The sequence below is a fragment of the Mycothermus thermophilus genome (genome assembly GCF_041956435.1).
Source record: "Mycothermus thermophilus strain CBS 625.91 unplaced genomic scaffold VTJ04scaffold_5, whole genome shotgun sequence".
Lineage (NCBI taxonomy): Eukaryota > Fungi > Ascomycota > Sordariomycetes > Sordariales > Chaetomiaceae > Mycothermus > Mycothermus thermophilus.
Window position 1 is genome coordinate 319,843 of NW_027191431.1, and position 13,269 is coordinate 333,111.

Sequence of the window (13,269 nt, forward strand, 5' to 3'; positions counted from 1 at the left end):
CCCGACACCCCCTCCCCCCCCCCCCCAAAAAACCCCGAAACCGCCCCTGAACGCCAGGTTTTTGATGATTCCCAACCCCATTCCAAAAAAGATCCCATTAGTTAGGCCAGGATAGTGTTCCATCCGTACCTCTCGTCCGGCTGGGAGAGGAACCTCCGTATCTCGGCCTGGTTGAACACGCGCGAGAAGATTTCGAAATCGGTGGGCGAGTTGTACAGCGACGAGTTGGAACTCGAGGTTGAGCTTGAGCTGCTCTTTGGCCTCGACTTGCTCGAACTTCCCTTGGCCTTCTTTTCGAGATCGTCCAGAATGAGCTGCGTCGTGCTCTGGTTCGGGTCTTCAATGACGAACGTGACACAGCGGATGCGACCGCGGAGGTCCGGGTCGTACAGGCACACCTCGCGCCAGAGCTCAGCCAGTTCCTGTGGCGGGTTCCGGTAGCCATTGCCGAGCCCAAAGTCGCCAATGACGACGCTGTTGTAGCCGTGGTAAGCGCAGATGCGGAGGGCCCCGAGCATTTTGTCCCTGACCATTTCCCGCTCGTCGCTGAACGAGTACTTGGTGCCGTTCTGAGTCAGCTTCGGCCAGCGTGGAGGAGGCACCGAGATGACGGGCAGTTCCCCCCACTGCTCGAAAGGGAGCTTCTCATATCGGTCGTGGGGACCCCGGAATACCACTAAGTTGACGTGTTAGGGACTTGAAAAAGACCACAAAGTGAATACTACGTCACCGGGAAATAACTTACCAACTTGCGGTGAAATGATCCCTGCGGATATCGGGAGGGGATAATGTGTAGATCGCGGATCATCGGCCGGGGTTGCTAAACAAGCCGCAAGAGTGCTCCGGCGGCACAGACGCTCCTCGTAGCCCACCACACCCGTCTCCCAATCACCTCCTGGGCGCTTGTCGTTGGCGGCGCAGATGAAGGGAATGGGGGTTCCTGCCGCTTGAGCCCATTCCAAGGCCGTATTTACGGGATCACCAGAACGAACGTCTAGTCATGGCATGTCAGCAAAATGTAACAGGTCCGCGGAACAGGGTGGGGGACCTACAGAACGTTGGCGGGCTCAGGTCGATTGGTCGGTCATTGAAGACGATCTGGCTCAATGGTTGTTCGTAGAGATATGAGGCAGTAAGCCATGTCTGGGCGTACTTCTCACGGATCAAAGGGATGTATATCCTCTTGGCCTCCGAGGCAACCTCGGACGGCTTGGGCTTGGACTTGGAGCTGGAAGGCGGCATTGGGTCAAACACCAAACAGAAGATATCGGGTCAAGGGAGAGGTGGGAGTTGGATTTTCGGTTATTTCGGTGGGATGTGAGAAACAGTTAAAGTTCCTTTGGAGGCTCTGCATGGTGCAGGTGAGGATGGGCCGGGGAGGGATGAGTGCCTTATATGTGCCAGCGTACACCGGCGCTGGGGCCGAAGAAGAAACAGGAAAAAGAGCAGGTAGCGGGCTACCAGTCTCCACGTTACGAGCAGCCGCAGAGAGAGCGGCGGCGGCGTGCCGAATTGCCATGTGTGAAGAGGTTTCTGTGTAACCGCCGAGTCTCAGACAGATATCAGACACAATGGCTCAACTTGGCGGGGATGAGGATGGACAGGCCCAGCAAGCCCAGCAAGCCGCACGGCTCGGTCGGTCGGCTGTCTCTCGACGCGCTGCATGTCCCCTCCAAAGTGCGCGCACAAAAATAGGGAGAGGGAACGCAAGGCCAGAGTGTGACCAGATCTGATCTGGCATCACTGCAGGCCAAGCTGGAGAACAGTGGCAGGCTGGGCTGCCCCGAGGCGCGCTGCCGAGACCCTGGGAATTGCGAAGTGGGTGACGACCCATGTTGTGCATCCGCAGTGCGCCATCTTGAGTTTGAGTCAATCTGGTATTCCCACGCCACTCGGGACCAGAGACATGGACCAGGGCCCTGCAAGACACACACACATACGCCGTTGGACGGCCGACTCCCACGACAGAGGATGCAGGCCGTCGACATGGGAAATGTACTAGGTATGGGAGATATCTACATCTGCGAAGGCGGGCAGCTGCCGAAAGCAATAAACGCGGGCTCTTCTCGATCTGGCTCACTAGCGCTTGGTAGCCGCAGCTGGCCTCGCTGTGAGCAAAGAATCGAACGATGCCAGAGACATGGATACCAAAGAGGACGTGCTAGCGTGAGCCACCAGGCTGTCTGTTCTGGAGGAGGATTGTCCCCGCGGGGATTCGGACAGGTGTGGCTGGATATGAGATGGTCTCGGCACTCTTGGAGGGGTCTGGGAGAGGGTGGGATGCTGCCCCTCGATGAACGAGGGGGGTTGCGAAAGAGGGGAGCGCCCTTCGATCGCACGGAAGCATCCAGAGCCCGGTGAGGTCTGCTAGCAAAGATAGCAGTTACTAGGTTCTTAGTAGTAGACAGACTGGTACCTATCCGATAGGTATGGATACGCATATGTTCAGCGCAGGTCAGTTCCGAACAAGCGAGACCCGAGCCGACAGAAGCGAGAGGAGAGCTGCATCATGCACCTCAGCTTCCAGCTTCCACCTCAGGTTCCAGTGCAGGATCCAGCTGCCAGGAAACCCAGGAAACCCGGGAAACCCAGGAAACCCGGGAAACCCAGGACACCCAGGAAACCCAAGAAACCCGAAGCCGAGGTGGGCGGTTCGATTGCGTGCATGTCTGACGGGGTTCTGGCGGTCCTTTTCTGCGCGATGACGATGCCGAGACCTTGTTTGCGCAGATTAACTAGCTTCACCGAGACCGAGCGAGGGGCTAGCAGAACTCGGTCAAGGACGGACGGGACGGCGGGAGTGGAGGTTTGGATGTGAGGGTGTTGTCAGTGCTGCGAGTGAGTGGTGTGAAGGAGAGAAAAGAGAGCGAAAAAAGCAAAAACGCAGCTTCAGGTTCCCGGAAGCCTTCTCCATCGACCGCATCCATGGATGCTGTTCCTTCCTTTTTCCTGCTGCGTTGGCATTCCATTTGCCCGCCAGTCCCAGGCAATCACCTCGGTCCTACCTACGACGGGTCTTGTTGCTCTGCTCCTGCCGAAGAAGCGTGGATGGAGAAGGAAGACGCCGTTCTTGCCTCAGGTTTCGAGGTTCAAGATGGGGTGTGGAAGCAGCACCTCAATCACAGGCCACAGCTGGACGGGCGGAACCTGGAAAACACGGGACCTCTTCCCAGCGGGTTGGTTCCCACACAGACCGGGACACCCCACCGTGGGGACTGAAACGCAGAAACCTCAGCGCGCCAAGCTGAAGGACAACCTTTGCAGCCAATCACAGGAACCCTGCGTCTCAAGAAGGGAAAGTGCTGGTGGTGTCCTGCCAAGAGATCATGTCCTTTTGGTGGCATGCAATTCTCCAATTCTTGCCAATTTTTGCGTCCCATCCAAAGTCCACCACTCCCAAGTCCCGAGTCCCGGGAATTTTCCGTCCTAGCTTTTTTTTGTCGAGCCAACAAGAGACGGGAGAATCCGAGCATCAGTTCAGACGAGACGCATCCAACATCACGACATCACGACCTCAGGCACCGAGACGCATCAAGAAGCATCGAGACACACCAACAAAAGTCCCCCCTGCAGCTCAGCCATTTCTTAGCCATTCCATCGCACACCAGCCAGCACACGGACAAGGAGTAAAGCAAAAGGCCCTGGCGCTGGATCTGGGAGCGATGCGGCCCGCTCTGCTAGCGCTCCGCCCGTCCCATGTCTCCCATGTCTCCTCCCATGTCTCGTCCACCTTGACCAGGTCCTCCTCACTCTCTGCCCCACGGGGCGCTCGCCCTCCACGCCACGCCAGCCTTCTCCGTCATGGCTTTTCCTCTTCCTCCCACTCTCCTTCTCGGCAGGCAACACGTCCCATAGCCGACCTGCTCAGGTGGAAGCCAACGGAAAAGGTCGACAATGTCGTCGTCCATGGCTACGTCCGCTCTGTCCGCTCCATGAAGAGCCATAGCTTCGTGTCTCTCGGTGATGGCTCTTCGCTCGCCCCCTTGCAGGCCGTCATCCCGGCCGACCATGCCGAACAGTATGCGCCGCCACCCACTCCTCTAACTCCCGTGCCGATCCTCCTCAGTGCCTGGCGAGACCCTCGAATGCGTGCCGTGTCTCGGTTTGCTGATGCACCTCACCCCGTCCATGCAGTCTCGCCGTTGGCGCCGCCGTCCGCCTCACCGGCTCCTGGGTAGCTTCTCCAGGTGCCGGCCAGTCCCACGAGTTGCACGTCACCGGGGTCGACGTCTTAGGGCCGTCTGATGCAAAGGTATGTATCCTTTACTCTCCTCCTATCCTTGTAGACAAATGCCATTATCCCCTGCATGACCGACATGTCTTTTGACCACGCCCGCTGCAGACGTTTCCAATACAAAAGAAATATCAGACACCCGAGTATCTCCGTTCCCTGCCGCATTTGCGGCCGAGAACTCCAGTCAACTCTGTCCTGCTGAGACTACGCTCCAATGCTATCGCCTCTTTAACTCAATTCTTCGCAGACCGATCTTTCACCCAAACCCATCCGCCCATCATCACGTCGTCCGACTGTGAGGGTGCCGGCGAGGTCTTCACCGTCTCGCCTGCCAACGACACGTCTGACACGTCATCGGGCAAGTCTGCAGAACCCCAGGAGCTCTTCTTCCGGTCGAAAAAGTACCTCACTGTCTCAACCCAGCTCCATTTGGAAGCTCTCGCTCAAGCTGTCGGCAATGTCTGGACCTTGTCTCCCGTCTTCCGCGCTGAGCGGAGCGACACGTCGAGACATTTGAGCGAGTTCTACATGCTCGAGGCCGAAATGACCTTCGTCGATGACCTCGGCCCCGTTATGGACCTCGCTGAAGACATGTTGCGCTCTCTCTGCACCAGCCTTATCGATACGCCTACTGTCCAGGATCTGCTCGTCCGGTCCAAGCAATACGGCTCCGATCTCGCCCCGGCTGAGGATGTGCGCCGCCGCTGGGAGGGACTGATGCGTGAGGACTGGCCCCGAATAACATATTCGGACGCCATCGCACTGCTGCAGCAGAAAGCCGACCGCTTCGAGCACAAGCCGACATGGGGTGCGGGCCTGCAATCGGAGCATGAGAGGTATCTTGCCGAACACGTCGGGGGCGGTGAGAAGCCGGTATTCGTCACGCATTATCCCCGAGACATCAAGGCCTTTTACATGCGCGAGACCCCGCCCGCCGCTCCCGCCGAGCCTGGGCCGACGGTCGAGTGCTTTGATCTGCTGGTGCCCGAGTTCTGCGAGATTGCCGGCGGCTCCATGCGTGAGAATCGTCTCGAGCCCCTCCTTGCCGCCATGGAGCGCCACGGGATCGTCAAGCCGCCGGCGCCAGATGCTGCTGACCCTGACGACGCCACACGCGGTGGCGCCTTGGATTGGTATGTCGACCTACGACGCTGGGGATGTCCGCCGCACGGTGGGTTTGGCTTGGGCTTTGATCGGCTCCTCAGTTATCTGGCCGGTGTCCAGACCGTCCGAGACATGGTTTCATTTCCACGCTGGTATGGGCGTTGCGACTGCTGAATGGGAACAAACAAAACACACCAGTACGTATTCTGAGGTTTCGGGCTTGGTAAAGGCACTGCCTCGGCCGCCCAATATATCCTGATCTCCTCTACCCCCGAATCCCTATCGGCCGATGCTGTTTGATGAGATGTTCCTGCCTGTCTGCACGATCTGGTCCCATCATATCCAAGTACTTGTCCCATTTACACGCAATCTGGTTGTGCGGGGGTGGCATGTGTCGCTTTCTACCCGCAACGGGCGAGTTGATCCCAACAAACCATTTTTTCATTTATAAACCCGCCGCTGCGTCTAAGCTACTTTGTTTGGTTGTTGTTGACAGTTCCGATGCGGGCCGACTGTTTGGGGGGGACTCAAACTCTGTATGTGTCTGTGTGTCTCTCTCTGTGTGTGTGCGACACTGTCGTCGGCCTTACGGCCTTTAGGGATCTTTTGGTATCCATCGTCCATCTCGGTGCGCAGCGGTCAGGTGGTGACCACTCCTAATATCTGACCTCGGCCGCTTGCATCGGAGATCTGTAAGACTATCTCTTGGTGTGTGCGTATGTATGTATGGATGTATGTACCTGGCCTTGCGCCTTTCCCACTTGCCCTTGTGTGGTTGCATGAACGTTGATTTATGGCCGCAGAGATCTTGATTTGGTCTATATCCTTCGATTTGTTTTTGAGCGGAGATGGGGTTGTTAATGTGTTGTTGTGTGAGGTCTACTCGCTCCCTATCAACTAACGCGGTTTGGGTTTGTTTTTCATCAGGATATGCGCTCGTCCAGGTTGTTTGGCAAGGAGGGTACTGTGTTCTCTTTCTTGTTGTCGAGACTATGTGCGTGGGGAGATGCCAAACGTTCTATCTCTGGCTGGGGGCTGGATCCACGGTATATTCAACGTTTCGCAACCAGTCTGAGGACTTACCAATTAATGTCTCACCAGCATTCCACCATCTCGGGAAGTATCAATGACACGTTGGTGAGCTTCGTTGACCTTGAGATTGAATTGGTCATCCCTCTGAGATGTTTGATGCTCCGTCAAGGCTAAGTAATGCAGGGTAGGTTGTTGTAGATAGGTACCGAGCGAAGCTCGAAGGTCCTTCTCTTTCCATACTCACTAGGTGATGAAAGGGAAGGAGGTCACTGCTTCAGATGTGAATGGCCGGGGGAAGTTGAACCTCGATACTTACCCCTATGAGCTCAAAGCAAGGACAACATGGCCATTCCTACACGGGCATGGGGTATCCTCATTGACATGAGTCGACTCCGCGGACCAAAGGCAGGAAGATTCTCAGAAGTCTCTCACCGCGTCGAAGAAAATCAGGCCCATTACATTGCCGTCATGAGGATCTATAGATGTCCGAACCAGGAGTCGATGTCATTCTTCACCCCCTTGGGGAGTTGACTACCTACTTATGGACATGGGTCGGATAGATCACTGCCCGCCGCTCTCCCGAGCTTGACATAGACCAGAAGGACGACGAACATGGGCTGTATGGACGATTTTGCGAGATGATCCGAGCTTGGGGGGGTCAGCATCTTTGGCACCTACCTGGTGGTGGGCGGCCAGGTTGGTTGATTGCTCAACTTCACAGCCCAGCATCGATGGTTTTTATACCCCTGACTACCTACAGAAGCTACCTGCTTTGATACGAGCAGCGGTGGAGGAGATGTGTGTTGCTAGGTAAGGGTAGGTAGAGAGGTAGGTCCCTGCCAGCGACGACTGTTGACTTGTGTATGTACAGGCGGGAGCGGATGCTCAGGAGGAGCAACGGTGTTTTGCATGACATCTCCGGCAGTTTCTTCTATCTGAAGAAGTCACCTACGGAATATCTTGCTCTCATTCGCAATTGTGTAAGATCCCGACCGATCTCTCTGACAAGAATACGTTCATGTTTCCTGTAAAGGGCGTGCCAATACTCAAGGGCACGAGCCAGCTACATTACCTCCCCGACGGCAGATGCGTTGAGAATTACATTCTCATGATTCCCGACTCAATCCCCCCAAGTGAGTGACGACTCCACGGCGGCTGGTGGAGGTTTTCTGTGTTTGGAGCGCTTCTGTCCGGACTTGTTCGATTCCACCACTACCACCGCCGCCGGCGTCAATCCTTTCCCATTCCCACCTTGTGGAAGCAAGCCGAAGCTGAGGTGATATACTTCATATCTAACTCCCGGATGATTTTAATACCGCACTGCCGCGACCGTGCTTCCGTGAGCCAGGGCCTACACGGCGGAAGAACCCATCTCCATCCACAGAGGAGCGGGACGGAGTTCATGAACATACCGACGACGGGAGCGCAACTTGGTGATAGTGGACCATCCGACGACATACGTCCTCTCTCCGTATGCCCATACATGCTTCTCTCCGTACGCCCTATAGTATATTGGTAGAAGTCCGTCACGGAATGCTCTAGATCATGCATACATACATTAAACCTGCCAGGTACGGTACCTACATTACCTACCTGCCCACCAAGGAGGCAACATCACATCATCATAATCATCCACAATATGTCCACGACACGTCTCCCGGACGGACCCTCAACGGCGGCCTGTCGGGAGGCTAAAGGAGACCCACGCGCGCACCAAATCTACTACTCATATAACTCTATCTACGATATGTAACGTTATTAATGCAGGTTCTAGCCCTGGCACAACTCCCTAACGGTCTCTACCATCAGGATTTGGTTACGATCACCCACCCGAACGGCCAACCACCATCGCCGCCGGCCGCCGGCCGCCGGCCGCCGTCGCCGCCGCCGTTGTTTCCCGTGCGCCACAACCGCAACCTTACCCAGACTCTTGGACGGTTTGGTATAGTACCTACTTCCTTCACAATATACTAGTATACTATCCGTGCCCCGGCGGTAAAGCTTGGCTAGGCTTCGATGGCCCACCAACCATATCCGCCGTTGGTGGGGGGTAAGGGTGGTTAATATCGAGCCGCGCTTGGTCGTATCTTGATCCTATGCTCAAGTATACCCGTCTGCCATGGGAACCGGGTTTTCCGGCCAGCCGTTTGGTTGTTAAGGTTTTAGGTAGTAGTAGTAGTAGTATGTTGGGTGGTTTGGTGTTGGGTTGGAGGAGGCGAAAAAGGGAGGTGGGAGGGTGCGGAGGGAAGTTGTTTGATCTAGATGCTATCTGATGCTTTGTGATGCGCGCTGGTGGCGAGAGAGAGAGAGGGATGGGTGGGCTGAATGAAGGAGAGAGATATCTACGGATACGGAGTGGGTAGTAGATGCCAACTTCAAGTGGTTGATGATGATGCTACGTGTCTACTCCGTCCATACGTGTCAAGCCGGAGTGGACGGCCCAACAAACTGCTCTGCCTTGGACATGAGGCCCACGACAGACTATGTGAGGTACCTAGGTAGGCACTCTCAGCATTGCAAAATGTATTTGTGCGCGCCTTGTTTGCCTCGTCCCCTAGAACAGGATGAATCACTTGGGAGCCGCACCCGGTATCATCCAACAGGTAGTTAAGCGCACGCATAATATGTTGCGCGGCTCGACCGTTGGATCTACAACTGTGCAAAGTGTCCGTGGTAGGCGGCACATCTCCATGAAAGCATTGGAACCGCGCATTACCACCTTCCCCAAACATGTGCCGGGGCCAAGGCTGATGATTGATTGATCATGTTCGTCTCCGGGTCAATCATCACCAGATCGTTTCGCGGGACAGCCGCCGCATAATACTCATATACGTATGTGTAGTACGTCAAGAGAGGGGTGTAGACCTAGTCGTACCCCGTAACGACGGCGGCGGCGATCGCCCTGACAGACTATTAAGGTTGATACCCCGATTTCCCCGTGGCGAGACGAGGCGATTCTTGCGAGGGCGTGTTCTCGGGAGGAAACGAGGCCCCGCGCCCGGATCGGGGCGTCTGGCCCGGCGGGCGAAGGGCTTGGCGTGGCCGGATGAAACACATCTCGTATATTAAATGCAGCGTGAGAAGGTTTCTTTGCGGCGGACAGAAATGGGGGTTTAGACCATGGAGGCTGTTTGGTCGATCAAGAAGATCGGGGATACTGAAGGACAGGGCGGCTACTTAGGGTGATGATGGTTTACGAGGTATTCCTTCCAAGCGCCGAGCGATGGGTGATCGAGTTAGAATCCACTTGCGCCGACATGGCATGATGCAGCGGCCACCTGGGACGTAAGCCCAGCGACGAAGGACCACGGATGACGGAGTAGAGAGCCTCAAGGACACGGTTCAGGGCGCCGACCACATCTCGCCTCGGGCTGCAAGGTCCGTCCGGAGACCCAAGATCGGAGGCATACAGGGTAGTTAGCGCATCTACCTGAGTATCAACACAACCTCAGCAGCCTTATTGGGGCGGGGACGGAAGGTTGTTGGCCTGGATGCATCATGTATGTACCTATGTACATACTGTAAAGTAATTTTCGCACTGCCGAGCTCCGGCTGCAACCCACGGACGGGAGGCGAGTTTCCAGAAAGATGCCGTCGGCGTTCGTTGAGTTTATTAATCCGGGTTCGCATCGATGTGTGCTCCATTGCTGCGCTGATGAGGCAGCATTAGCCGGGTTTTTTGATCGGTTGAGCATCGTTGCTGCATCTCTGCCTCGCTGACCGCCATAAGGAAGAATGATCAAGCCGACGAGCCTGTCAGCAGCAGCTATTTTGGAGGTTGCCTTGGGCTGGGGCTTGCTGTAGAGTACCTGGTATGGATGGTGTACGGACATCACAGGGGTAGTAAGTAAGGCAATGTCCGAAAAAGTCCGGACTTTCATCACCAAACAGTTGATGAGATGCCTGCCGGTCGCAACACACAGCGAACAAACACAAATGCCGACCACAACAAAATGTGGCGTTGTGGAGAGGTGGGAAGTAATGGCAAGCACAAGCGCAGAGCAGAAAAAAAACTGGGAAATTCTCAAATGGGGAAAAAAGACCAGATGCGGGCAATTTTTCCCGGGGAAGTGCGGACATTGACAGTGAGGATGAAGTGAAAAAACAACGGAGAACATCAGACCGTGGCACCGGCTTGGGGTGTCTTGGCTGATCTGCCGAAAAGGCCAAGCGGCGGGATGGCTTGGTATTCCTTGGTATTCCCCGCCTGCTCCCGCCTGCTCCTGCCTGTCTGGAGTCGAGACTTGAACTCGGCTTGGCTAACGTTTAACGTTATGTCGCTAGACGCTGATCACTAACGTTAACTTGGAAGGAATCTCCATCTCCCACATGACATCCGATCAGCCAGGAGTGGCGCTCGGCGTCAACACTCGGATCTTGTTGCAAGCACGGCACTTCAGTCCTGTGTGTGTGTCTGTGGTCCGGCGGTCTATGAGTGGAAGGTCGCTGCACAACTCCGTGGCTTGTACTACACGGTAGAACGCGACAAGTACCGCGCAGAATTATCCATTCATCATCATGATCCATAAAACAAGAAGGTGGCAGGGGCCGACAATCGCTGGCCCGACGGTTGGTGTCGCACAAAGTTTGGGACTGGCACGATCTTGATCCGATTCTGCCGAGGGCGGTCCACTTTTCTCTTTCGCTGGTTGCTTTCCATCAGGCGCTGTTGGATTAGAGTTGGGGCCCGTGCGCCGGAAAGATGAACTGGGGGGTTGGGCGTGAAGTACGAGTGTTACGGGACGCGACCTGAGACGCTCGTCTCGTAACGGGATACGTTACGTAACGTATCGTATTTTTCCGGTTTTGCGTTTCGCACATCGGTTCCAGTTGCATTTCTGTGCTCGGAAAGCTCAACGACCTGGACATTCCAATTCCACCTCATCAATCACTTCCCCCCATCTTCCAGACTGCACAGCATCGTGTTCACTTGTTGCACAACCTTGACAATGTGTTCCACGCTCAGCACTGCAATCAATTAATCATCATCTCCATTCATCAATGCAAAGTCCATCCAGAAACTGGCTGACGCGTCAGCGGCTCCAGATGGAAGGCCCAGCAGTCCGAGCCTTCGGAACCCAAGATCCTCAGACATCTCGCTAATGTCAGCGATCAGCCCTTGGGCCCAGCGCTAAGTAACAAGTGAAGTCCCAGCGTTCCCAGCATTTCTTCACTTCGTGTTCCATTGTTTGACTTTTTAGCTGCTGCCTCCTGATCTGGGACCAGCTTGCGAGCTGTCCAAACAAAACCCGAAACGCCGTTTCGTCCCCCGTCTCGCATTCGCGATGCAGCGGTGGGAGCATGGGTGGCGCTCCTTCGGTCATCTGCCCATCATCCAAGGAATGGAATCGATGTTGATGCTGCTGCTGATGCTCGCTTCCAATCTGCACAAGTTCACTTGTCCTGGTGATGCGAACCGGCCAATCCGCTCCACTCTCCCCAAGACGCCCAGCTGTCATCATTCGGTGTTGGCTGCCATGGCTGGCATTTTTCCTGCTCTCATCCGCAGCCGGGCATGGTTCACTTTTTGCTCTGGGCGTGTCCGAGGCATCTCGGTTCCATCCACACCCCCCTTCATCCGCTCATCCGCCAACCCCCATGGAAATCCGTCCGGATCCAGCTGGCAATCCCTGCTTAGCCACGCGAGGCGCTGTCAGGACCACGCGCGCTAGCGGGTTAAGCTTAAGCGGCTTTCCTCGCGGGACGCTCAACCAGGCCGTGCCATGTTCCGGACTTGCATTTCAACCTGTTGCTGGCATGTGTATTTTCACAGTGTTGGTTTGTTGGTTTCCGAGCTCCGCTTCAACACAACTTGTTCACTTAGGGTGACTTTGCTAAAAAGACGAAAAAGTACGAACACGGAAATCATGCTCATTGATGCTCCACGGCTTGGATCTTTTTGCCACGCCTTTTTCTCTGCTAATGTTGGTCCTTCAGTCGCTCGGGATGACTCCTACTCAACACACAAGAGCTTGGCCGAAGCTTGGCCGCACAGTCAGACAGCCACTCAGCAACCCGTCACGCGACCCACTGGAGACAATGCTTGGTAATGGTGTTATGGCCCCCGCACACAAGTTTCCAGTCGTACGGCCTGAAGAATGTCGGGGACGAAAGGAGGGGCGTTGAAAACGACAAGGCCCAGTAGCATCATCCCTCTCGACAACCCTGTTCCAGCTGCTGCTGGCCGGCTGATGGAAGCCCTCCGAGAGGCTGCATCGTTGTTGTGAGCCGTGGTTGGCCATCCATGGATGCCGAGAGCTGCGGCCGGGCTGCTTGTGTGTGAGCTCCGCAAAAGTGGATGCCTTGTGTTCGTTTTCCTTGGCTTGTGTCTGCACTGTCAGCACCTCAGCTTTGACTTTCACACTTTCATCGCTTGGTTGTTTGCGTTGGGGGCGGAAACGATCTTGGAACCCTCTATCAGCTACCCACTGAGATAGACTATCGACGATCTACAGGTCCTCTGGCTGCGCCGCCGGAATCCTAGTGGATTGAATAGGACAGGTAGCCAGCTGGGTGTCAGATGGGGGCCGAAAAGGGTCAGGTGAGGGGGTGAGTTGGACCGAAGGGACGCAGGAAACTCCGTAGGTCTCTTTTTGATATTTGACGTCGTTATTCGCTGGAGCTAACTACCTGACTTGATAGGTAAGAATGTTTTGGGGTATGTCATGAGCCAAGCATCGAGACCACGGACAGGATAATGCTAGTAATACAAGCTGACGGTCGAAACAAGCACGTTTGCGCTTGATCGGTTTGCATTGCTCACAGATCAGTCAGCAAAAGCCAAGCCCTTGGCCCTTTGATCTCGGATGTACTCCAGTACATACATATCTGGGTCTGTCTGTGAGGGAAAAGTTGCATATCGTTGGTTGCCCTCTCCCGGGAGGTCAGCTTGTTGGGTT

At 55.4% G+C, this 13,269-nt stretch overlaps 2 protein-coding genes across 2 annotated transcripts; one reads left to right on the top strand and one right to left on the bottom strand.

Annotated features, from left to right (window-relative positions):
* Positions 1 to 101: 101 nt before the first annotated feature.
* Positions 102 to 1,242, bottom strand: VTJ04DRAFT_7149 (uncharacterized protein; the record flags this gene model as incomplete). Its single annotated transcript, XM_069365444.1, has 3 exons — positions 102 to 676; positions 746 to 994; positions 1,053 to 1,242. The coding sequence occupies 3 exons, from the start codon at positions 1,240 to 1,242 to the stop codon at positions 102 to 104; spliced, it is 1,014 nt and encodes a 337-aa protein (XP_069216478.1).
* Positions 1,243 to 3,662: 2,420 nt separating this feature from the next.
* On the top strand, positions 3,663 to 5,512 carry VTJ04DRAFT_7150 (uncharacterized protein; the record flags this gene model as incomplete). The annotated part of the gene is made up of 3 exons (XM_069365446.1): positions 3,663 to 4,018; positions 4,135 to 4,252; positions 4,343 to 5,512. 3 exons carry the CDS (start codon positions 3,663 to 3,665, stop codon positions 5,510 to 5,512), a joined length of 1,644 nt encoding a protein of 547 aa, XP_069216479.1.
* Between the last annotated feature and the right edge of the window lie 7,757 nt (positions 5,513 to 13,269).